The sequence below is a fragment of the Panulirus ornatus genome, chromosome 48, assembly GCF_036320965.1.
Source record: "Panulirus ornatus isolate Po-2019 chromosome 48, ASM3632096v1, whole genome shotgun sequence".
Classification (NCBI taxonomy): domain Eukaryota; kingdom Metazoa; phylum Arthropoda; class Malacostraca; order Decapoda; family Palinuridae; genus Panulirus; species Panulirus ornatus.
Genome location: NC_092271.1, coordinates 18,857,029 through 18,884,072, shown reverse-complemented (window position 1 = coordinate 18,884,072; position 27,044 = coordinate 18,857,029). Strand labels below are relative to the sequence as shown.

Genomic DNA, 27,044 nt, shown 5'->3' with positions numbered 1-27,044 from the left:
AGGCAGTGTGGCGTAGAGGAAGAGAAACATCGGTGGAATGAGACTAGTGGTGTGGGAGAGAGAGAGAGAGAGAGAGAGAGAGAGAGAGAGAGAGAGAGAGAGAGAGAGAGAGAGAGAGAGAGAGAGAGAGATGAGGGAGGGATGAAGGGAGGGTGGGAAAGGTAGTGAGGAGGGGGCGGGGAGTGGCGGTGAGATATGGTCTATGAAGGGAGAGTAGAGAGGCGGAGGAGAAAAAGAAACTGGTTCTGAAGGGAGTGAGGAGGAGGAGGAGGAGGAGGAGGAGGAGGAGGAGGCAGCAGTGATAGAGAGAGGGGCTCTGGGATGAGGGCAAGTAATGCGAGATGGGTCTTTTGAAGTAAGGGGAAGCAATAAGAGAGACGGGGTGGGGGGGTGGGTGGTTTGTGGTGAAGAGATAGTGAGAGACTTTTGGTCGAGAAAGTCTGTGGACTGAAGAATGAGAGTGTGAGGAAACAATGAGGTTGGGGGGGGGGGGGGGGGGGAGGATACTCGAGACATTGAGTTCCTCACATGAGAAGAATTAACACTTGGGGGATGGGCGGTGATCTGTTGTACAGACAATGAGTTGAGGGGAGGAGGTGAGTTTGTGAGGTGTGAGGGCAGCAGCGGACGAGATGGTGGACAGGTTCTAAGACTTGATGCTGCATGTTGTGGAAGAAATAAGAAGACATCATTGAACGACTTGGAAGTTATTTTTTTTTTCCCCAATGAACAGCTGGGAGACACACACATAATCAACAAGACATACAGGTGAAAATGGAAGATGAACAGAACAAATATTAGCAAGAAAATACGGGGGAAAGATACGGCTTGGCCTTATACTAGCAATACTCTCAGTGGACAACATGTGGAGTGTGTGTGCTGGACGAGGAGGGAGGGAACGACACCAGGAACCAAAGTTCCCCACACCGACACTTCCTCCGACAACTCTTGCACTGCTACGAGGGCTCTCGTGTGTGTGTGTGTGTGTGTGTGTGTGTGTGTGTGTGTGTGTGTGAGACAATGGAGGTGCAATCTGCTAAGTGGATCATAAAAGGCTTATTAACTACCGTGTGACTCACTGAATTGGTCGTTTCTTTCCTGTCTCCCAGGAGCAAGGAGGTTCGTGCTCTCGGGCAAGCACTCCTTCAGCTTCTGATCACCGAGTTCTTTTACCACCTGCAGGTGGAAGAAGGGCGGGGCCCCTCGGTTCACTGTCCTTCTGGACAACGGGAGAATTGGTATGAAGAGTCAGTAACATTATCTTTTGATATCGCTTGTCACAAGAGTCATCTTTGCAGAATCCACACACACACACACACACACACACACACACACACACACACACACACACACACACACACACACACGCGCGTATATATATATATATATATATATATATATATATATATATATATATATATATATATATATATATATATATATATATATATATGTATATATATATATATATATATATATATATATATATATATATATATATATATATATATATATATATATATATATATATATACATATGCTGTGATTTATTATGATTTAGACCATCTATCATAATGTGATAAAGCTTCTCTACCCTTTATAACCAATTCTCCCAAGCAATTAGACTCTACCCAGACTCCTTACGTTCCCACATTTGTCACCTTTCCTGATTTTTTGGTTAGCACCACCTCCTCTTAAAACCTACCTCGCTCGGGCAGTATGCATTACATAATCTTCCCCGTTCGCTAAACCAATTTACCCCATGACTCTTCCGGCCAAGTTAGGAACCAAATGTTTCTTCGAGTATCTCCACGGATAGATAGGTACTCCGTCATCTGGCTTCTGTTCAAACGGTTCTCAATAACACTGTGTTAGAGAAAAATCTGTTTACGTTCTTCGTTTCACTGTCTTCCCTCACTCAGTTCTCCAACTTCTCGATCGAGAGTTGGAGGCAAGGCCGTTCTGAGCAACCACCTCTGAAGTCAGTCCTTTCCATACATATATTTTCCCGTCCGAAAACGAGTGGGTACATTGTCCAGCGACAGACTGCCCGTCTGATGACGGTCATGTACAACAAAAAACTTATTTGACAAGTTTCAATTCACGTAAATATATTTTCCTTATTCGTATTCCATCTCTTTACCTGTTTAGTAGTCCCTTGTCACTTCCCCTAAAGCACATGCACTGTGCTCACACCCACCTGGAGCCTTATCACACATACAAACCATCCGTTGAACCCTTTACAGATGACCCCTAACTTACGATGGGTTTCTCGGAACGTAACCCCATCGTAGGTCGAGGAACATCTGTATACGCGAGCGAGAAACCATCGCCTTATAACTGGATCCATCACGACCTGAGGAGTCACCTTCCGTAGGGCTGTATCGTTATCAACAGACAATGAGGAGTACAATAATCTCGTTTGAAGGACTTATTTTGTTTCGAAAGGAACCCCATCATTTCCCCTCCCTTGGTCATGTTTTCATGGTGTAGCTTCGAAGGTGCAGGAGCCTCCTAAAAGAAGTCGTGGGTTTTGTAGACGATGATGACGATAATGATACTGAATGTTTACTCAAGTTCACTGATGATGTCTTTTTGGTATATATAGCCAAGCGCCTCCCACACCCCGCCAACACCAGCCTGGATTTTAATGACCTTCGTAAAGCGTTTTGACTTTCATAAACCTGTGTAAAACGCCTTCCCTTCATTCATATGCCTTGGTTTGCTCCCAACGCGTACTGTACTTCTGAACCGTTTCATCGTATTGATTCGGCACACACACGCACACGCACACACACACACACACATATCGATGCGTTTCACGAATAGTTATTGCCTTCACCAACTGTACTGAGGTGAGTAGTTATATACTTTACCGAGAGAGAGAGAGATAGATAGAGAGAGAGAGAGAGAGAGAGAGAGAGAGAGAGAGAGAGAGAGAGAGAGAGAGAGAGAGAGAGAGAGAGAGAGAGAGAGAGTACTTGCGAAATACTTTGTCGTGATTTGGAGACATTGCACAGCGCCCACCGCACGTTGTTCTCGACGAATAAAAATATTCCCCACAGCTATGAAACACTGGTGGCCTCTTGTTCATCTGGGTTTGATTTCCTCCATATGTCAAGTTTTCTTTTAGATGTTTTTGTGATGGTTCCATGCACGTTTCTTATTTTTCCTAGTAGTATACCGAGTAGCCGTTCGAGCTTACTGGCTTGGATTTTGCACGTATTTTTGATATTGTCTAAGATGTTCTCGCAGACATGATAACTTTGTGTCTTCCGTGTTCGGGGGATTTCATGTTCAATATGCTTTTCTTTACGCCTATAATTTGTAGTCAGGTTAAGATCGTATATATATATATATATATATATATATATATATATATATATATATATATATATATATATATATATATATATATATATATATATATATATATATATACTTTTGTTTTTGTGAAGGATTTTAAGATCATGCCACTCATTATTTGGCTTGATAGTGCTATCGTCTCAGTATTCTATGGTGACATCTCGAATATTTTACATTTGTTTCACCCTCTGTGGTTTTCCCTACTAGGGGGGGATACGTACCACAGTGTCACCCGTGTCTTCTCACTTGTACCGTGACTTACTTGCCTAAACCCATCTTTCTTTCCACTCCACGGTCCACTTGTGCCCATTTGTGGTCTTGTCGAAGTCTTTTTGCATCTCCTTTGGATCAGCTACGGTTCCAGTGCTTCTTTCTCTTTGGCGTTATCAGCAGGTATACTTACTCTACTTTTCTTTTGCTTCTCTGTCGATTTCTGATATCATTGTTATCATCACTGGGCTTGTTTGTGGTACCTAAGATAGGGCATCTTCCTCAGACACTTCGAACTGTCTGCTGGTTAAAAACTCCCTCGAGCCATCTATATTTAACCCTGGTAACGTTCCTTTTACCTACGTTCTCTATGTTAAAAATGCTGTGCTTTATTTTGTCAAATACCTTTAAAAAAAAGTATCAAGGAAAAACACACCTTCTATTCACTTTGCATTAGACTTTCGTGTAAGTAGCTGTGACGAGAGAGAGAGAGAGAGAGAGAGAGAGAGAGAGAGAGAGAGAGAGAGAGAGAGAGAGAGAGAGAGAGAGAGAGAGAGAATATATGATAACAGTTCCCAGTGCACTTGGATTTATTTCCGCCTCAGAATCAAAGCCAAAAGCAAAAGACCTCAGACTATGGCTGCCATGTACTGTAGTTGAGTGCCACTGACCTGGCTCGCCCCTTCCCCTCCTCCCCCAACAGGAGCTTATAAGCGCCCCAGATCACCAGCTTATGCGGGGCGGGCGGGCCACAGTGCCTCCCGCGTGTCTACTGCATGGTTAATGAAGGTATCCCCCCACCCGACTAACACTTAAGAGTCCCATTCTCATCGTTAAGTCATATTGCACGTCGCGTACTTCGTTTTCTTTCGGAGGGGCGACAAAGAGAGACGATGAAGGATGCCGCTGTGGCTCCTCCTGCTGGGGTGGGGTGGCTCCTCCTGCTGGGGTCGTGTCTCTCTCACGACGACGCCACGACTCACAGACACACAGTGCGCCCATGACCACACGGTTGTGATGACCGTCACACGGAAGACTGAGTCGTCCCAGGCGGATTTGCAACCTGGGAGAGTAGCGTCATCGCGTGGGACGGGGGCGTCATACGGGATGGCACCAATCACATGGCCCAGTACGTCATGGTGTATTATATGGGACGGTGCATCGCACTGGAGGGTGGATCACACCGTACGTCACATGGGACAGTGTTGCCCCTGCGTCACAGCGCCGTATAGGGCAGTGTTACCATCACGTCACAGCATCATACATACCAGTGTTACCGTCGTGCCACAGCGCCATATACGGGAGTGTTACCAACTTGTCACAGCATCATACATAACAGTGTTACCGTCGTGCCACAGCACCCATAGAGGCTAGTGTTACCAACGTACCACAGTACCGCACAAGATCAGCGTTACTGAACGTGTCACAGCACTGTATAGGGCAGTGTTGCCCGTGACCTCAGCACCATGGAGGCCGATGCACTTTAAGTAGACTACCACATCACGGGAATCAGTGAGGAGCCCCCACATCCCACCATCACCACCACCACCACTGTGAGGCGGTACAACCACAGCGCCTCTGCTGATGGAAAACAGGAACGGTAGCTAAATAAAAGGCAAATGGTCAGAAGTCATTGTACCGGAGTGACATTTTTTTTTTTTCAACACCATGCAGACCAGTGGGTAAAACCGTGAATCACTTTAGGGAGGAGGGGGTTCGAACCCCACCCGTACAACAATTTCTATGGCCTGCCACCAGCGTGGTGGTCATTTTTGCATGGATTGGGTATTTGGTTCGTGATTTCTGTTATATATATATATTTTTTTTTACTAATCAGTAATAACGGATTGATGTGTATACCAAGATATCACATAGAGTCATAAGCCTCATACATGGGGTTTACTGTGCAAATATCTAAAACTTCAGGCATCCGAGCAGATAAACCTCCACACGGGAAGCATAAGAAAAATCCGTCTTCACGTATACATTCTAAACCAGAACTTCAGTCATGATCTTTATCATATTTACATTTTTTTTCCCCTCTTCGAAATATAAATCACATGCTATTAGTAACCGTTGTTTTCTGGTCTATGCTATTTCTCGTTTTCATAATAACAGATTCCGTCGTAAAGCAGAGGATACGAGGGGCAGTCCAAAAAGTTTGGGAAACACCGTATGAAATAATATGACAGGGTCAATATGTTTTTCTATTACGAGGACTGTGGCTCTGGTTCATTTCACCCTTGTGGTATCATTTTGTTGTTTCAGGCCGAGACTTTGAACTATAACATCTGAAATATATATATATATATATATATATATATATATATATATATATATATATATATATATATATATATATATATATATATATATATATATATAATTTTCCAAAAGAAGGAACAGAGAAGGGGGCCAGGTGAGGATTTCCCTCAAAGGCCCAGTCCTCTGTTCTTAACGCTACCTCGCTAATGCGGGAAATGGCGAATAGTATGAAATATATATATATATATATATATATATATATATATATATATATATATATATATATATATATATATATATATATATATATATATATATATAAATATTTGCCGCCAACGAAAAAAAGTCTGTGACAAAAGTCCATCAACGTGTGCATAGCCGCACATGATGCTGGTGTCTCGCCATCTGCCACAGTAACAAGATGGAGTGTAGAAGAAAGTAGCCAACGGTCGTGACGGTCTCAGAATGACCGCTTCTCCTCTCCTCCCTCGTTAGGACGAGCCTTCAGACGCTAGCGATGAGGCCACCTGTGAACGAGTTCGAGAACTTGATCATGGCAACTCTAGCACAGGGATGGCATTGAGAGAAACTGGCACTGAAGCCAAGAGTTTCTCACGGAAGCGTCAGGACCATCACCCATGAGCATTGAGGCATGTCCAAGGCTTTCTGTAGGGTGGGTGATCGGAGCTTCGGTGTTCTGGATTGACACAAGAGAGTTCCGTGAAATTCCGAGTTGCTCGAACAGTATCAAACCAAAAGAGCCAAATGTCCGTCTTTTTTTCGATGACGAGGGATGAGACCTGAATCCATCCCGGTAGTCCCAGTGGTGTATCCCACAATATATTTACTAAAAACAAATCTCCATCATGTGTGGTAAAGTAATCCATTTTCTTCGGATGCCTCCACCTGTCTCATCTTCAACAAAAGATGTTTCAAATGTCATATTTCCCTCAGATGTTTTGCACAGATGTTTCAAGTTTATACATGTGGCTCACAGGTGTTTTTAGCTGTATAGTCGTAGCCCAGCGGATGCTACAGCGTCTCCTCCTGGACATGTCTTCCATAATCCACCGCTGGTTGTTCGGAAGTGATCCTTTATACTTCTAGTTAATGTCCCTAGCAATGCTGTCTTTCTAGCAGGTGTCCCCTTTCCCAGCAGATGCTCCCAGCACTTTAAGCCTCCCAGGGCGTGTTTCAAACAGTCTGTCTAATCCAAGCACGTGTTAACACCAGTCCTGACTACTTACATGTATGAGTTTCTGATAGTACACATGTTTAAACAGATGTTTTCATTGATTTGGCTATCCTTTCAGCAGGTATTTCCGTAGAGACCATATCCTACAGCAGATGTTTTCAGTCCTATAGTCCCTCAAAGAGAGATGTTCCTCCGCAATATATTTCCCCAGTCAGATGTTTCGTGCAATAGATGGCCACCACAGTCCCAGAAGAGGAGTTGTAAAGATTCTGTTCCCACAAAACAAAGGTTCCCACGAATTTTAGTCCCTCACTGAACAGAAGCTTCCACTGGTGTAGTAACTCACAAACAGCGAGTCCCACTGACTGGGTGTCTCACAAACAGAGGCACTCCACTAATGTCCCTCTCATGAACAAATGCTCCACATCATCCCCAACAGATGTGCCCGACATATGTTTAACCCCCCCAGACAGATGTTAGTAACAGTATGATTCACCTCTGCTGCTGGTCTGGATTGCAGGCACTGATCTGGTCGAGGATCTGTTGCATGATGTTCTCACTCGAGTCCACCACCGACACCGTCGACGCCGCCTGGCTCTGCGGGACCTGAAGGGGAAGCAGAAGAAGAAGGCCGGAGTTATATGGTGAGTACTGTCGTGAGGGGTCGTCTGTCATTACTGATGTTAGTTATATGGTCACCTGGGGGGAATTAGTGGCTATGTGGAGGCATAGAAACTAACATGTGGAGCTTAGATGCCACGAACGTGACAAAGGTGACCCTATGGAAAGCTCATAAGGTTTTCATGAACGTATGAGAATTGACCAGAAGAAAATACACATGCTAAGCTCAGTACATTTATAGGGATACACTTATGTGTGCCATCACCTCTATATAGTTTACGTAGTACTTTATGGAAGGTGAGATGACTAGGGGAGTTGGGAAACCTAGATAACAGAGGACCTGATGGGCTACAACGAGGTTATCTGCTGGAGGACAGCTATAGCATTCTCCATTCTTAATGTATATTGTGAGAAGACAGTAAAGCAGGTAGGTTATTATTATTATTATGTGCAGGTAGAGGGATTTCCGTAAATGAGAGGAGTTGTAGAATATGTGATGTATGGGGTGAGGGGATGCAACAAGTTACAAGAGACAAGAAACTGGAATAGCAAGTTTTACATTTGGGTTCAAAGGAAAGAGAACAGCAGAAGGCACTGACGAACTCCCGAGACACTCCAGACCTTCTGGCATGACATGCTTATGAGGCTGGACGTATGGCTGGAGGGAAAAGATGAACATCAGAAGTGGAGCAAGAGGAATGACAGGTAAGAAACGGGTGTCTAACTTTGGTGATAATAGAGACGGTGTCGCCTCACGTTGGTTGTATGTAAGATAGAGTTTTCTCACGTTAATGTGGGGTGCGGGTGGGGAGGGGGTGATAAGTGAGAGTGTGGCCTCATTCTGAGAGCGTCGCCTCACTTTAGAGGTAGGTAAGACAGTTTTCTTTTTTTTTTCACGTTGGCAGAGAGACTACAAATAAGACCATGTTGTCTGACCTCGTTGGTTAAGTGAGACAGTGTCGCCTCACTTTATGATAAGATAGAGCTTTCTCACGTTGGTGTTAAGCAAGACAGTGCTACCTCGTTCTTAGTGATGAGCAAAAAAGCGCTTCCCGCTCTGAAGACAAACAAGACAGTGTTAGATAGGATGACAAGTGTGTTATGGACGTGTTGTCAGAGGGGACTTATTTGCCGGGATATAAGGAGACCAGAGGGCGAAGCCATCCCTCATCGAGACTCCGTTTCCTCCAGCAGTGCGGGGTAAGGCCTTTAACCCGCCACCTCACCTGGAGCTTGGGAGATATTCTCTCCATGAGGGCCGTGATGGAGCGGATGTAGGGCTCTAGTTGCTGGGCGATGATCATCAACCGCTTGTTCTCGTCCCGCAGGCTGGCCACGTCATTCACCTGGCCCGGGGGGAAACAACAGGTCAGGTCAGGTCAGCCTAGGTCAGGACTGGTCTCTAAATGATATCTCTACATTGAAGTGAAAAATATAGATCACAAGTTATTTCTGAGAATTAGATGCTCCCACCAAACATCGTTTGACAGAAGGAATAGATGTTCATTTGTCTGTTTTGGGATGGTATTAAAAAAAAATGTGTTCTGATTCCAGACGAACAAAATGTTTTCTCCTGATGGAAGTTTGTAGTAACGACTGGTCTTCATAATGCGAGTCTCAGGGAAGGAAAGTTTGGAACAGGCAAATCTCTTCATTACCCAGTGTGTGTGTGTGTGTGTGTGTGTGTGTGTGATTCACAGTCGTACCTGAGATTGGAAAACTTCCTGCTCGGCGTACACCCTCTGGATCTGCTCGTCCCAGGCCGAGTCGAAGACGGCCCTCAGCTCCTCCAGTTCGTCCGTGTAGGCGCGGAACTCGTCCTCGAGGGCGGCGCACTCCCGGACGATCTCCTCGACCCGGCCCCGTCGCGTCAAGCACCTCCTGAGGGTGACGTCCCGGTGCAGCTCCTGAGCTTCTTCTTTTAATCTCGTGAACTTGCCGGTCAGTTCTTGCTGTGGGGAGGAAGGGGAGATGATCGGTTCTTATGGTGGGGAGGAAGGGGAGATGATCAGTTCTTACAGTGGGGAGGAAGGGGAGATGATCAGTTCTTACAGTGGGAAGGAAGGGGAGATGATCAGTTCTTACAGTGGGGAGCAAGGGGAGATGATCAGTTCTTACAGTGGGGAGCAAGGGGAGATGATCAGTTCTTACAGTGGGGAGGAAGGGATATGATCAGTTCTAGCAATGGGAGGAAGAGATAATGATCTGTTCTTTCTGTGGGAAGGACTAGAAGATGATCCCTTCTTGCTGTGGGGAGGAAATGATGATCAGTTCTTGATGTAAAGAATAAAGATGATCAGTTCTGTCTGTGAGGAATGAGAGAAGGTGATTAGTTCTTGTCATGGACAGTAAGAGATGATCAATTATTGTGTTAGGGAGCTAGATAAGGTGATTAATACTTGCTGTGGGGAGTTAGAGGAGATAATGGTGAATTGATTGCGTCGGTCAGCTTTTGCTGTGGGTAACAAGAGACTTGATGATGATAGGATTGTGTGTGTGTGTGTGTGTGTGTGTGTGTGTGTGTGGCTTTGCTGTAGATGCAATATGACTTCTGAGTTTATGTATAGAGCGTTCAGGTAAGACATACGTTCACGTTGTGATATTATATTTTTTACATTAAGAATTGTTGCAGTTCTTCGTCATATTTATAATTTTCACCCACATTTTGAGCGGCACAATTACAATTAACTTTATCAGTGATTAATTCGTAATAGCTCAATAATAACAAGCAAGTCTGACCTAAATCTCTGTTTAATAACAAGTAACTTTCCCTAAATTCAGTCTCAACAACAAGGCTATTCAGAGAACTGAAAAGAAAGGATAAGATGAAGAACACCAAGATGAAAGATATTAGACGTATTAGACGTATTAGAAGTGATAGAAAATATTAAGCCATGTACCAGGAATGGAAGGCGCAACATACGCCAAGAAACATTCCGAAGGTGCCTACCAGAACGTCTTAGTAAGAGATGGATGAAGGGCATCAAGAGCTCGCTCATAAGAAGAGGGATAAGACACTGGAAGAAGCTGAAGAAAATGAATCACGAGGGCAGGAACGAGTGGAGAATATTGACTGGAAGGCTTGCGACTCAGAGACACTACTGAGTCAAACCCGGCCTCTAGTGGGAAGGGTAACAGAGAACGAGTAACTTACCCTAAATTTATTTTCGTGCGTCTTGCAGTGCTCGGCGAAGGGCCCTCCGCTCTCGAGGATCTTGAGCTTGGCGGCGGAGAGGGATCGTCTGGAACCGGGCATCCCAAAGGGCGCGGGGCCCATCACCGAGGCTGCCGAGGGCGGCCGCGACGCGCACCCGCCGTCCGACGACTGCTTCTCACTGCACCCTGATGATCCTGTTGGGGAGGTCCTCTGGTTAACGTTCGACATCGAAGTACATTGGTTAGGTTTGATTTCGAAGTCCTCCGCTTTGCGTATAACTTCGAGGGCCTCCGGTCACGTTCGACTCCGAGGTCCTGTGATTGGACTTCGAAGTCATCAGGTTACGGTTGACTTAGATGTCCTCTGCTTACGTTTGACTTCGATGTGATGAGGTTCTAAACCACGGCATGTAAAAGTCTAGCAGTTATTGTTGGCAAAGTTTTTTTTTGTGCGTATGGCATCTAGAGTCAGTATGTGTTTGACGTAGCGTTCTCGTGCGTGAATGGGAGATTCCAACAAGACATTATGTACGGTTCTAAAGAATGATATGCGCGGTGTTTCAAAAGTACGATATGTACGTTCTTTTTTTTGTACTCGTATGCAGGCTTTAGAAACAAAAGCCTGAAGCACAAAGCACCATATGAAGAGGTTGAGACCTAGAGTATGATGTATAGAGACCGAGCACGAGAGATTCCGAGACCTAAATTGCGGTATAGAGTGACCTAGAGATCGTGATGAACATCCGCCAGTAAAACAGGAGATTTGTGGTGGGAAAGATGTAAATATAGATAGTTCAAGTCTAGGGTGTTCAGTAACTTAGGAATCCTTTGGTACAGCGCAGCGCTAGAGGATTTCAGTAGAGTATTGTAGAGTTCAAGTGTCTCGTTAGTACATGGAGAGTCCAAGTAGATCTCGTTAACCTGAGGGTGTGACCAGAGGGCCTCTGTCCACTCATACCTTACCTGAACTTGGAGGATTCCATTGTACCTACAACATACCCAGAGGACGTTACCAGAGGAGTCCTCATCTACCTTCACGGTATCTGAGGGCATGTCTACACGGGTTCTCACCTATTTATACCATACCTGAAGGCATGACGACCAGGATCCCCCACCCATCTGCACCATACTGACTTGACGATGAGGTTTACATCAACGCACAAAACCTGCACTTCCCACCGACACCATGTACAAAGCCAGGACTATGAAGGGGGTCCGCCCACCCACAGTTATGAAGCCATAATTCGGGGACCACCACCCATGTTCCGTCCCCACCCATCACTACTACACCATGGCGTACCTGAGGGCGAGATGCTGGGGGGTCCTCCAAAGTTTTACGCTTCCCCCAAGGGACATGATTCGGAGGCCTGTACTCAGGTCTCACTCCCGCCCATCACCACTACACTATGGCGTACCTGAAGGCATGATGCTGGGGTCTCCTCTGCCCTTGCCGACGACGGAGAGGAGGGGTTCAAGGCTTCGGGAGAACTCGCTCTTAAAGTTACTTCGAACCTGGCTGCTCTGGCCCGGCCTGGGGAAAGAACTTTGAGTGAAAAAGTAAATTACTTTTTATGGAAGGAAATATATATGTGACGGGGCACAGCCTTATTCTTAGTGTTAGTTTATGGAGTGATGTGTCAATCACTCTTATAGGGGAAAATGTACGTAACATCATATGCTTCTATTAGGTTGTCTGATCGACACTCTGTGTGAGTGGCTCAAACACGTCACATATATTTAGCTGCAGGTGTTACATGGGAGATTTGGGATGCCTACGTACATACGTACATGCATACACAAGAACATGCTCCTACCTATATACGCTCACCCATACGCATGCGCTCGTGCGCTCACAAACACGTGGATTCACACACACACACGCACACACACACACACACACACACACACACACACACACGGGCATCCGTGATAAAGTGATTAGCGGTGCTGACTATGTTTCAGCACGGTTCAGCCTACTGGTCAATAGATGGGTACATGGATAAGGACTGTATGTGTGTGTGTGCGCGCACAGATACATGGGAGTATAGAGATAGTACATTTATACAGGGCGGGGAGAACACGAGTGTGAAACTGTTTCCCCGTAACACACATGTAATGCTCACACACACACACACACACACACACGTGAACGCACCTACACCTGAAATATATATATATATATATATATATATATATATATATATATATATATATATATATATATATATATATATATATATATATGAACGCGCACTTTTCACAGAACACATAATGCCTTCCAACAGCAAGGATTCGATCCCGCACCATTTGCGTATCCTACCCGGCAACCACGCAAATAGTGTAGGATTCAAATCCTTGCTGTTGGAGGTCATTATGTGATATATATATATATATATATATATATATATATATATATATATATATATATATATATATATATATATATATATATATATATATATATATATATATATATATATATATGAGACAGAGAGAGAGTGAAAGAGATGATGATATAGATGGACATATAGACATAAGGACAGACTGGTAGTTACACAAAGATACACTGAAAGATACACTGTAGAAACAGAATGGCAGACAAACTAGAGGATGACAGGATAGACAGACATGTCTACTTATAGACCAAAAAAAGATACGAAAAGTAACAAGGATGCACAAGACGAGGACAGAAGTGAGACGTCAACTCATGTATTTGTTTGAAGACACTGTGGACGTGTAATGATTCCTGTGCTTAGTATGATTAGCAACTCACGGTGGATATTTTGAGTCATACTATGTGCCGTGTGTGTGTGCGTGTTTGTATCATACTAAGTGTGTAAGAGAGATAGTTATCATTTGACGTAGCTCTAGGTACTAAGTACTGTTGAAGTCCTACAAGCTGATAGATTTCCTGTATCAAGTGTGTGTGTGTGTGTCATGGTGAGTGTGATGATGAGTGTAAGTATTCGTGTATCTTATCAGTCATTCTGAGTGTGACTGTTGACTGACAATGACTTGTCGTGAGTGTGAGATATGCTGTGTTGTATACTTCACACTGAGTGCGTTGTGGATTTTGTCACTCACGCTGAATGAGGGTTAAGTTATAATGACTGTGTGTAAAGTCACACTAAGTGTGCCTGTGAATATCGGGGCATACGGGGGTTGAGGGGGTGTTGGGGCTTGGCTTTGCATGGATTTGCTGTGTGAATTTGATTAATGTCGTTCTGCATGATTGATGACGGAATGAGGCATTGATAGCCGACTGGGTGATCAACACGGTTGATCGGCGGATTACATGATAGAGAGGTTGGGTGTAGGGAGAGAGAGAGAGAGAGAGAGAGAGAGAGAGAGAGAGAGAGAGAGAGAGAGAGAGAGAGAGGGATGGCGGAAGAGTCCTGATGGACTGGGGATTATTGCAGAATGGGGCGATTACTACGGAAACGTGGACACTGAAAATGGCCTGAAAGACGGACGAGGGAATTTATGATCAGTTTTTGGACTAATTTATGGACGTTCGGGGATTAATCATGCACTAAAGTCATACCAGCGGATTTGGGATTAATGATGGACTTGTAGGGGAGGGGATTTATACAGTTGCTCCAAAAAACAAATTACCCTCCTTACCCTCCGTCCTTTGGGGGTCGCCATACCACACGTACAGAAGGCCATTTTCGTAAACATCAAGACAAAAGCTTAGGACACGAGAGACACAAAAGGGGAAGTAAACAAACAAACAAACAAACAGGAAAGTGGTGGAGTTGATTTACGATAACAGCGGACAGATGAGCACTAATTATTAGGGGGGGGGCAAAGGGATAGTATTACTGTTTACATGGGTACACTATTTACAGGTGGTATTACCCCCCATTATCCATAAAAGGGGGATCGAGTCATCAGGCCATATCATAAAATAGAAGGTCATCGTAAAGTCTTAAAGGTAATCAGAAAGTCATTTTGTAATCATAAAGGTAATCGTGAAATGATTTTGTCAAAATATAGTGAATATGATTTTGTAAATGTAAAAAGTAGTCATGAGGTCATTTTGTAAACTAAAGATAATCGTAGTCATTTAGTAAACATCCACGTAATTGTAAGGTTATTATTCTAAACATAAAGGTAATTCTGAAGACATTTTTAAGCATAAAGGTAATCGTAAAGTCATTTTGTAAACATAAGGGTCATCGCAGTCGTTTTGTGGGCAAAAGTGATCATAGTCAATTTTGTAAACATCAAGGTAATCTAAAGGTAATTATGATTGGTGCATAATACGATTTATGATACACAAGCAACTTATATAAGTGAGTAAGCAATAAAGTTAGGCTCAAGTAGGCGACCTAACTCTGCAATGGTGTTATTAAATCTACGTAAAGTTAAGGACACAGAGGCTATGCTGCCGATTTTGGGCGACGCTATGCCGATCGGTTGCCTTATCCGAAGAAACCTCTATGCTCTAGCTTAATATAGCAGAGCATAGCTGGTGATTTATAGCATGTCGAGAACAGCCTTGAACACGTACGAAGGTACCACCTTCAGCAAGGGGTCGTACCGCCGTGCTCAAGGGTCGTTCGACCGTGTTCAAAAAGGAGTCATTTAAGTCCTGGTCGGCAGAATGTCGGCAGAATAGCCTCATATCTGTCATACCTTAACTAAAACATGCAGGGATGACACTAGGAACCAAAAAAAGATATATTTCTTCTCCTATTGTAAATTGACATTATACATTCCCCGTCATCACAACACTTCGTGGTCAATTAAAAGTAATGATTACTCTGTGAAATGTGAAAAAAAGAAAAAAAAAATAACTTGATATAGAGATCTTGTGCCATAATGATGGGCAGACATGATAGCATCAGTGAGGATAACGTAAAGCGTTCTCTGAGCAACGCATGACAGTCATTACTGCAGTTATTCTAGCGTGAACATCGTGACGTCAGCACAACATATAAACATCATGACGTCAGCACAACACGAACATCATGACGTCAGCACAACATAAACATCGTGAAGTCAGCACAACACCAAAGACTTCAATGCCAGTGCAACATGAACATCAGAGCGTCAGCACATCATGGCACATCAAGACGTCATTGCTACGTGTACAGTATGATGTCAGCGCAACATAAACATATAAGATGTGAGTACAACATAAACATCAAGGCGTCAGCACAAACTGAACAATTACAGTGTCAGGAGAACATAAACATCACGGTGTTGGCGCAGCATGGACACATATGGTGTCAGCACAACATAAACATGAAGGTATCAGCATAACTCAAACATCACAGTGTCAGCACAACATAACATGAAGGTGTCAGCACAACTCAAACATCACAGTGTCAGCACAACATAACATGAAGGTGTCAGCACAACTCAAACATCACAGTGTCAGCACAACATAACATGAAGGTGTCAGCACAACTTAAACATTACAGTGTCAGCACAACATAAACAGTTACAGTGTAAATACCTCATAAACATCATGGTGTCAGCACAACATAAACTTAACATCACCAACGCGAAATTAAATGTTTCTCAAAAAAATATCCTCACAACCAAATCAGTTTCGCTGCATCGAGGTACCACAGCGTCAGCGCCAGCAACACTATGCTGACATAATCATATCACAGCGTCAGCGCCAGCAACACTACGCTGACACGATCATACCACAGCGTCAGCGCCAGGAGCACTATGCTGACATAATCGATCCTAAACGTAACACTGGGATGAAATCCTCACCCGCTAGAGAACACTGTGTTCGAAGTGGAAATCAACTCGATGGTGTGTGACGACACGAACGGTCCGAACACGAGCGCCTCTGGCGGAGAACGGCAAGAATCCACGAACGGATTCTGCCGCTTTAGTAAAGAATACAACGAATACTAAAAGAATGTTGCGGATTAGTATCATCCTGTACGGGCGGGCGGGAACTGAATGAAAAAAAATCCGTCCTTGCGGGTGACACTTCCTAAACAAAAATTTACTTCAACACTGAATTTTTCTTTTGCCAGTTTTCTTTAAATTGTGTGAGTGACATAATTCTCTCTCTCTCTCTCTCTCTCTCTCTCTCTCTCTCTCTCTCTCTCTCTCTCTCTCTCTCTCTCTCTCTCTCTCTCTCCTCTCTCTCTCTGTATATATATATATATTTTAACTTTCTAAAAGGGGAAACAGAAGAAGGAGTAACGCGGGGAGTGCTCATCCTCCTCGAAGGCTCAGATTAGGGTGTCTAAATGTGTGTGGATGTAATCAAGATGAGAAAAAAGGAGAGATAGGTAGTATGTTTGAGGAAAGGAACCTGGATGTTTTGGCTCTGAGTGAAACGAAGCTCAAGGGTAAAGGGGAAGAGTGGTTTGGAAATGTCTTGGGAGTAAAGTCAGGGGTTAGTGAGAGGACAAGAGCAAGGGAAGGAGTAGCGCTACTCCTGAAACAAGAGTGGTGGGAGTATGTAGAGTGTAAGAAAGTAAACTCTAGATTGATATGGTTAAAACTGAAAGTGGATGGAGAGAGATGGGTGATTATTGGTGCATATGCACCTGGGCATGAGAAGAAAGATCATGAGAGGCAAGTGTTTTGGGAGCAGCTGAGTGAGTGTGTTAGTAGTTTTGATGCACGAGACCGAGTTATAGTGATGGGTGATTTGAATGCAAAGGTGAGTAATGTGGCAGTTGAGGGAATAATTGGTGTACATGGGGTGTTCAGTGTTGTAAATGGAAATGGTGAAGAGCTTGTAGATTTATGTGCTGAAAAAGGACTGGTGATTGGGAATACCTGGGTTAAAAAGAGAGATATACATAAGTATACGTATGTCAGTAGGAGAGATGGCCAGAGAGCGTTATTGGATTACGTGTTAATTGATAAGCGCGTGAAAGAGAGACTTTTGGATGTTAATGTGCTGAGAGGTGCAACTGGAGGGATGTCTGATCATAATCTTGTGGAGGCGAAGGTGAAGATTTGTAGAGGTTTTCAGAAAGAAGAGAGAATGTTGGGGTGAAGAGAGTGGTGAGAGTAAGTGAGCTTGGGAAGGAGACTTGTGTGAGGAAGTACCAGGAGAGACTGAGTACAGAATGGAAAAAGGTGAGAACAAAAGACATAAGGGGAGTGGGGGAGGAATAGGACGTATTTAGGGAAGCAGTGATGGCTTGCGCAAAAGATGCTTGTGGCATGAGAAGCGTGGGAGGTGGGCAGATTAGAAAGGATAGTGAGTGAGGGGATGAAGAAGTAAGATTGCTAGTGAAAGAGAAGAGAGAGGCATTTGGACGATTTTTGGTGGGCAATTACTGGGAGATGTATAAAAGAAAGAGGCAGGAGGTCTAGAGAAAGGTGCAAGAGGTGAAAAAGAGGGCAAATGAGAGTTTGTGTGAGAGAGTATCATTAGATTTTAGGGGGAATAAAAAGATGTTTTGAAAGGAGGTAAATAAAGTGCGTAAGACAAGGGAATCAATGGGAACTTTAGTGAAGGGGGCTAATGGGGAGGTGGTAACAAGTAGTGGTGATGTGAGAAGGAGATGAGTTGAGTATTTTGAAGGTTTGTTGAATGTGTTTGATGATAGAGTGGCAGATAAAGGGTGTTTTGGTCGAGGTGGTGTGCAAAGTGAGAGGGTTATGGAGAATGATTTAGTAAACAGAGAAGAGGTAGTAAAAGCTTTGCGGAAGATGAAAGGCGGCAAGGCAGCGGGTTTGGATGGTATTGCAGTGGAATTTATTAAAAAAGGGGGTGATTGTATTGTAGACTGGTTGGTAAGGTTATTTGATGTATGTATGGCTCCTGGTAAGGTGCCTGAGGATTGGCGGAATGCTTGTATAGTGACATTGAACAAAGGCAAAGGGGATTAAAGTGAGCGCTCAAGTTACAGAGGTATAAGTCTATTGAGTATTCCTGGGAAATTATATGGGAGGGTATTGATTGAGAGGGCGAAGGCATGCACAGAGCATCAGATTGGGGAAGAGCAGTGTGGTTTCAGAAGTGGTAGAGGATGTGTTTGCTTTGAAGAATGTATGTGAGAAATACTTAGAAAAGCAAATGGATTTGTATGTAGCATTTATGGATCTGGAGAAGGCATATGATAGAGTTGATAGAGATGCTCTGTGGAAGGTATTAAGGATATATTGTGTGGGAGGCAAGTTGTTAGAAGCAGTGAAAAGTTTTTATCGAGGATGTAAGGCGTGTGTACGTGTAGGAAGAGAGGAAAGTGATTGGTTCTCAGTGAATGTTGGTTTGCGGCAGGGGTGTGTGATGTCTCCATCGTTGTTTAATTTGTTTATGGATGGGGTTGTTAGGGAGGTGAATGCAAGAGTTTTGGAAAGAGGGGCAAGTATGCAGTCTGTTATGGATGAGAGAGCTTGGGAAGTGAGTCAGTTGTTGTTCGGTGATGATACAGCGCTGGTGGCTGATTCGTGTGCGAAACTGCAGAAGCTGGTGACTGAGTTTGGTAGTGTGTGAAAGAAGAAAGCTGAGAGTAAATGTGAATAAGAACAAGGTTATTAGGTACAGTAGGGTTGAGGGACTAGTCACTTGGGAGGTAGGTTTGAATGGAGAAAAACTGGAGGAAGTAAAGTGTTTTAGATAGCTGGTAGTGGATCTGGCAGCGGATGCAACCATGGAAGCGGAAGTGAATCATAGGGTGGGGAGGGGGCAAAAGTTCTGGGAGCGTTGAAGGATGTGTGGAAGTCGAGAACATTATCTCGGAAAGCAAAAATGGGTATGTTTGAAGGAATAGTGGTTCCAACAATGTTATATGGTTGCGAGGCGTGGGCTATAGATAGAGTCGTGCGGAGGAGGGTGGATGTGCTGGAAATGAGATGTTTGAGGACATTATGTGGTGTGAGGTGGTTTGATCGAGTAAGTAATAATAGAGTAAGAGAGATGTGTGGTAATAAAAAGAGTGTGGTTGAGAGAGCAGAAGAGCGTGTTTTGAAATGGTTTGGTCACATGGAGAGAATGAGTGAGGAAAGATTGACCAAGAGGATATATGTGTCAGAGGTAGAGGGAACGAGGAGAAGTGGGAGACCAAATTGGAGGTGGAAAGATGGAGTGAAAAAGATTTTGTGTGATCGGGGCCTGAACATGCAGGAGGGTGAAAGGAGGGCAAGGAATAGAGTGAATTGGAACGATGTAGTATATCGGGGTTGACGTGCTGTCAATGGATTGAACCAGGGCATGTGAAGCGTCTGGGGTAAACCATGGAAAGTTGTGTGTGGCCTGGATGTGGAAAGGGAGCTGTGGTTTCGGTGCATTATTACATGACAGCTAGAGACTGAGTGTGAACGAATGTGGCCTTTGTTGTCTTTTCCTAGCGCTACCTCGCACACATGAGGGGGGAGGGTTTTTTTATTTCATGTGTGGCGGGGTGGCGATGGAAATGAATAGGGGCAGACAGTATGAATTATGTACATGTGTATATATGTATATGTCTGTGTGTGTGTATATATATGTATATGTTGAGATGTATAGGTATGTATATTTGCGTGTGTCGACTTGTATGTATATACATGTGTATGTGGGTGGGTTAGGCCATTCTTTCGTCTGTTTCCTTGCGCTACCTCGCAAACGCGGGAGACAGCGATAAAGCAAAATAAATGAATAAATATATATATATATATATATATATATATATATATATATATATATATATATATATATATATGTATATATATATATATATATATATATATATATATATATATATATATATATATATATATATATATATATATATATATATATATATATATATACACTCACATACCGTGATATATATTTCAAGGGTTGTCATCACACACAGAGCCCCTCTCATGTCCTTATCAGATGCCACGTTTGTCAGTACACAAGACCCTTCCCTCCCCCCTCCTCCGTCGCTAGATGTCAGCAATTCCGATCTCGCCAAATGTCATGGTTGCCACCAGACGTAGCCATCTCAGAACATGACCGCAAATGACCTCCCTCAAATGACCCAGTACTGGATATCCTACAACGTTAAATCACAAGATTTCAAGATTCTTCTATTAACATCACGCATTTCGCGTGCCCGAAGGCAGACGATATGGACATTTTTTGCATACACCCTGCTCTTAGCTAAAGCATTACCTTCCCGGCGACCCGAATCGAGAGGGACTCGAACCTGCTGCATTTGTTTCTTTATAAAGACAACAGCAAAGTGTTGGTATCTCTAGCACGGCCCAGGAACATTTGTGTGTCATTGATGCGGTACTGCCTCTCACCCCGACCCTTCATGAGCCTCGGCGGGAAGCGAGCTTGAATTATTCACTTCATACAAAGCGAGCTTGAAATATTCTACGTCCTCGAAGTTCACACGAGGCGACTCAAAAGTGCCCCAGTACTTGTACACACCACCACCACCACACACCTCGTCCACGGAGGACACAGTCAGTCGTCGGCCACAAGGAAGGAACCTCAGGAGGAAGATGTGTTTTTCTATCTTATCACAAGAGGGTGGTGTACTCCTGGCGAGGGAAGGGTTGTTTTTGAAAGTTTTCCCCGGACGATGTAGGGTCGGTTAGGAGGGGATTGGGAGGGAGAGGGGTGTGGGGGGGTCTCTTGGATCTCACCCTGAATCAATTATGCCCAAGATGAATGAGGGATCGGGTTCTTGTGAACCCCCGGACTAAATTTAGTCGTAGCGTGAGTCGACGACGATGACAGACAGCCGTACGCCAATGGGAGGAGGAATTAATTAGAGGGCCGACACGGCATCAACAACAACAACCATCATGGATATCTTAGGGAAGGACGGGAACGGAAGCTTTAATTAACACGACGCGAAACTGGAAGTTGCTCAGAGAAACATTAATTTCTTGATATAAACATTTTCGAGAGGCAGACGAACAGCGAGGACGACATAAGACACACTAGGCAAGAACATCTTGGACGGGTGTAGATGCACGTTGCGAGATGCATTGACCATTCAAAAAAGGAATTAGTAAACACAAGAGCGTATTATCGAGAATTTTACAAGTGTTAAAGGTCGTAAGTGACGTACAAAATCGGGAATCAACGTTACCATTAAAGACATTACAGCGAGATTCACAGAAATGTAATCACAAACTGATGTACGGATATATGAATAGATGTGATTGGAAAGTGATCGCAGCTGAACACGAAAACGTTGTGGACGGACGTATCAACGTGGACGAGAAAGAGAAATGGAACACTCTCCTTATGATGATTAAATGAACGCTTGTAGAATAAGAATGAACATAGAAAGAACATTTATATTGAGAATAGAAAACGTGACGAAACAGAATTGGAAGAGATGATATGGGAGGAGGTCTAACTACCCCCGTATCTTCTCCGTGTTGTGCATCAAAGGCCACTGAGAGGGTATGGCGCTAGGGGGCGCTGAAAATCCTCCACTCCTGCATCATCGCTTTCTAAAGGCAGGAACAGCAGAAGGAGCCAAGCGAGGATTACATCGCTCTGTAGCTATGCTTTATCCCTGACGCAACCTCGTTAAAATGGAGATTTATCGGAAAGAAAAAAAAAGGATGGAGAGAGAGAGAGAGAGAGAGAGAGAGAGAGAGAGAGAGAGAGAGAGAGAGAGAGAGAGAGAGAGAGAGAGAGAGAGTGTGTGTGTGTGTGTGTGTGTGTGTGTGTGTGTGTGTGTTCCAGTCTTTTGCATTCGCGAGACACTGTCGTCAACCAGCTCCCGACTACTCCTAAATTCACAGTGACCGGGTGGAGGTCTGGGGTTGTAGGAACCCGCTGCCTGGAGTTGTGAGGGACGGGCGAGGTGCTCCACACGTGAATACTGAGATGAAGAACAGATCTAGTCTCTCTGCCACGTCTTGACATCATTGCACCATCCCTTGCGTGATCCCTTCTAAGACCTCCCTAGCCAGCCAGGGTGTAGAGGTAAGAGGTATAGACCCTCTTAAGGGTCTTTCCTCTTAATTCGACTAAATTTTCTTCGAACGTTGTGTGATATTTTTCTGCATTGGACGATGTTTTATGAAACGGTTAGGTATTTCCTCCATAACTCTGCGTGTGTGTGTGTGTGTGTGTGTGTGTGTGTGTGTTGGCGGGCGCCACCTGTTCGAATTTACACTGCGAGCGAATAGCCACGTCAGTGATGCTGTGTCACTGGGAGTACATTTTACTCAGAGAACCTCTCATTGGTCCTGTGGTAATAGATAATTGATTATGATGAATGATGATAATCTCTCTCTCTCACACACACACACACACACACACACACACACACACACACACATATATATATATATATATATATATATATATATATATATATATATATATATATATATATATATATATATATATATATATATATATATATATATATATATATATATAATATGAAGTGTTTTTATCTTTTGAAATGAGGCGTAATATATAGAAAATAGGAAAAAAAAATAATCGGATAGAAATGAGTTAGAGAGTTTGCTCTTCAAAAGAAAAAAAAAAAGATTAAATATTGAAATACATCAATCGTCGTCAGCCATAGACCAACCCTCCCCCCATCCCTCCACCTCCCATCCCTCCTCTGGTTTTCACGGCCCCAATCGTCATAACTATTATTTGTAAAAAAAAGAAAAAAAAAACAAAAAAAACCCCACCCCACCCCTTTTTCCAGCAGCGCCACCCGCTCGCCGCGTCGTGACTGACACTCGTGTATCAGTTGTCATTCGGAACTTGTCCAACCATTGTTTATCTCGTCCTCTGCCGTGTTGGTACGACTGTTGCCACCACCGCGCTGTGGTGGAGGGAGGCAGGGAGGGAGGGAGGAGGAAAGGGCCTGTGTACCGATCTCTGTAGGTATTGCTTGAGAACAGTGAATTATGCTCTAGTTCTTCATGTGAGTTCCGTTTTGGTTCATGATCAAGGAATGTAAAAGAAGGAAAGTAAGGTGATATTTATGTAGGCTTCAGTGGTGTAGCGGTTCAAAGCGTTCCTGACCTCACGTGATGCATTCACGGGACCGTCGTGGTTAAGGGTTCGAATCCCAGTTGTGGCGGTGGGTCTACAGTCAACCCAACCGTTCATCCATCCCTATGTGTTGGTCGATGAAATGGGTACCTGGCTTAGGCTAGCGTATATATATATATATATATATATATATATATATATATATATATATATATATATATATATATATATATATATATATATATAAATATATATATATATATATATATATATATATATATATATATATATATATATATATATATATATATATATATATATATATATATCGTTAATGAGATGGCCTTGATTAGGGCTTCAGTTGCCCCTGCCGACTCAGCCAACATTAGAAAAAGATATTTGGCCTCAACGCAATTACACTAGAGAACTGAATTACCCTGGTTTTTCCCCTGATTACTTTTGAGGTGATATTGGGGGAAGGTCGTTTAAGGAGATTCTCTCATTTCCTCTTTTTTTTTTTTTCCTTTACGTACATTGAGGAAAAGCATCCCAAACATTTTGTTTAAAATCCAGAAAATCACTTAAAGACATTCGGGTCTTAGATGTAAATGAAGTCAGGTCTGACATTAGATACATGAACACACTCTCTCTCATATTACACTCTAACTGCGATGTTTGAGTCACCTCTTCCCTTCTCCATCACATTTATTCATTAGTTTTATGTACATATTTGTGTATATATTTTTTTTAATTTTCCAAAAGAAGGAACAGAGAAGGGGGCCAGGTGAGGATATTCCCTCAAAGGCCCAGTTCACTGTTCTTAACGCTACCTCGCTAACGCAGGAAATGGCGAATAGTTAACATTTACAGAAAACCATATCAATAACTTAGAGTGATTTTTGTCTTTATAGAATACGCTGGGTAATTGTATAAAACTATGGAATATGACATTTCCTTTATTGAACTCATGAACAGCGAGTGTTATCGGAATCTCTTTACACGACGGAAGACAGTATGTAAAGGTGTTACGAAAAGGAATCTTGGGTTACGAGAGGTTTTTCTTGGAGTGTTCGATTTCATGGAGAAACATGAATACTATAACGTTCTTATGGAGTATGATATCCTCCAACAGCTAAATTCTTTAGCATCTTCGGTTTTATATATATATATATATATATATATATATATATATATATATATATATATATATATATATATATATATATATATATATATTTAGCTTTGGGCTAATAGAAATAGATTAGTCATGTCTCCCTAATATAGTAACTTTTACTTCAAACATGCCAAAAATGCTTAGGATAAAGTATAATGAACAACTGTACATTATCTCCCAGTGTGTTGGTTTTTTTTACGGTATCAAGGGAAAAGCAAACGCAGATTTCGTTAAAGTGTTCGGTCGAAGGCATTCTCCTTTACTAGGTTGTCTTAAAACCTTTTGGATTTCCAGCGATAGGAAATCCTCAGCTCTCATAAGAAAAAGGGTGGAAAAAAGAGAGAGAAAAAAAGACTAAATGGATGAAATTCAAGCCATCATCTAAAAATCGTTGCCTCAGCAACTAAGTCCTGACAAAACTGTGGTGTCTTCTGTGTGTTTTCATTTCTTTTTCCAGACGCTGGCCACGTCCTCATTCGGAGGAGCGGACTCGTCTTGCTTGAGATATGGTCCATTAGACGGACTCTCTCTCTCTCTCTCTCTCTCTCTCTCTCTCTCTCTCTCTCTCTCTCTCTCTCTCTCTCTCTCTCTCTCTCTCTCTCTCTCTAGCATCATCACGTGACGTAAGGGAAGCACCGAAATCGTTAACTGAAATCGCCTTCATATTGAGGCAGCGCACAATCAGCGCGCCCGTGATGAGCTGTCGCATCTTCCCACGGAGGACTACGACAGACGCAGGAGCGTCATCGTTCCCCCAGGTGTCAGCGTCTCCATTACGTCACAGGGAAGTCAACGTTCTCCCAGGGTCAGCGTCTCCAGTAGTGGTAGGGAGTCGTCGTTCTCCCAGGATGCGAGACATCGGTGGCCTAACAATGAACACGGGACCATCTACCGCAGCAGCGTCTCTCACTCCCACAGGAGGGAGGGAGGGAGGTCGTGCGTTCGTTGACTGAGATCGTCGCCATCTCCAGCGTGGCAGTACCTCCGCCACCCGCATCATCCACCTCAACGAGGGGCAACATCTGACCCGCCTTCAGTCGACTTCACATCTAAAGAACTCGACTTTGATTAGATTTCGCGGTAGCGCAGGAGTGGGTGGAAGGGTCATGAGTACTTCCAGTCCCTCGTCTGCAGTAGGTACATAAGTTTATCGGGACCAAGATGAAGGTCTTCATCTCTGAATTTGTCCTCAGAAGTTCTTGATGTCAAGACTGTGAAGGTCTAATGGCTGAGTGGTCTTCCCTATCCCTTTTTTTTTTTTTCGGAGAAATATATCAGCGCTTTGGAAGGTGTTCTCCTCATTCGTCGTACTTTGGGAGTTTGGAAGTTCGTAGAATCATCACAGAGACGACAAAACTTCGTCGTTGTGTTCAAGGAAAGTAATGTCAAAGGAATGAGCCCTTTTTTTTCCTTCTGTTTCATTTGCGCTATTGGTTCGTGGCAGGCTGGCGTTTAGTTCCTGCCCTGTATTGCTGTCCTCTCGGTCGTCTCTGTCTCTGTCAAAGGGACGAAAAGATTTGTAGGGAACTGCTTTCCAGGATTCCGTCAGTTTATGAAATTCTTGAGGGAGTTTTTTTTTTTCTTATCATGTTTGTTGCATAAAACCTTCACACACCGGTTTTAGTTAAGATATTTGTGTAAATAATGTTTTGTTTATCCTATGTGACCAACAGAGTCAAACAGACACTGCAATTTAACTTTCATTTGGAACATGTGATCTTGAGGCAGCTAAGGACTTATATTGATCATTGCTGCAATGTGTGTCCCTCTGACGCATTTCTCACTAACCAGGAGTCATATAGAACAGTATGAATGAGGATAGGAAGTAGCCAGTTGTGTTCACTCATTTTTCATTCTTCCCCGATGAAATTCACCGAAGGTATGGTGATTATTCCAGTCGAGAGAGAGAGAGAGAGAGAGAGAGAGAGAGAGAGAGAGAGAGAGAGAGAGAGAGAGAGAGAGAGAGAGAGAGAGAGAGAGAGAGTTGTAGCTTAGTTCAACCTTCACTTTCGTAGAATAAGAATATAGCTGGTATTAGAAGGTCTTGTGACAGATAATCTCATCTTAATCCAAAAGGCGTTCTTTGATATATATATATATATATATATATATATATATATATATATATATATATATATATATATATATATATATAT

The 27,044-nt window shown here is 43.2% G+C and overlaps 1 protein-coding gene across 1 annotated transcript in view; it reads right to left on the bottom strand.

Moving 5' to 3' along the window:
- LOC139764179 (uncharacterized) overlaps positions 1–27,044 on the bottom strand; it is an 89,362-nt gene that overhangs the window by 15,496 nt on the left and 46,822 nt on the right. Inside the window, exons 8-12 of the mRNA XM_071690737.1 lie at positions 12,229–12,356; positions 10,812–11,008; positions 9,364–9,609; positions 8,884–9,003; positions 7,533–7,642 (exon numbers count right to left, since the gene is read on the bottom strand). Coding sequence (XP_071546838.1) covers positions 7,533–7,642; positions 8,884–9,003; positions 9,364–9,609; positions 10,812–11,008; positions 12,229–12,356 — 801 coding nt within the window. The remainder of the gene's footprint in view (positions 1–7,532; positions 7,643–8,883; positions 9,004–9,363; positions 9,610–10,811; positions 11,009–12,228; positions 12,357–27,044) is intronic.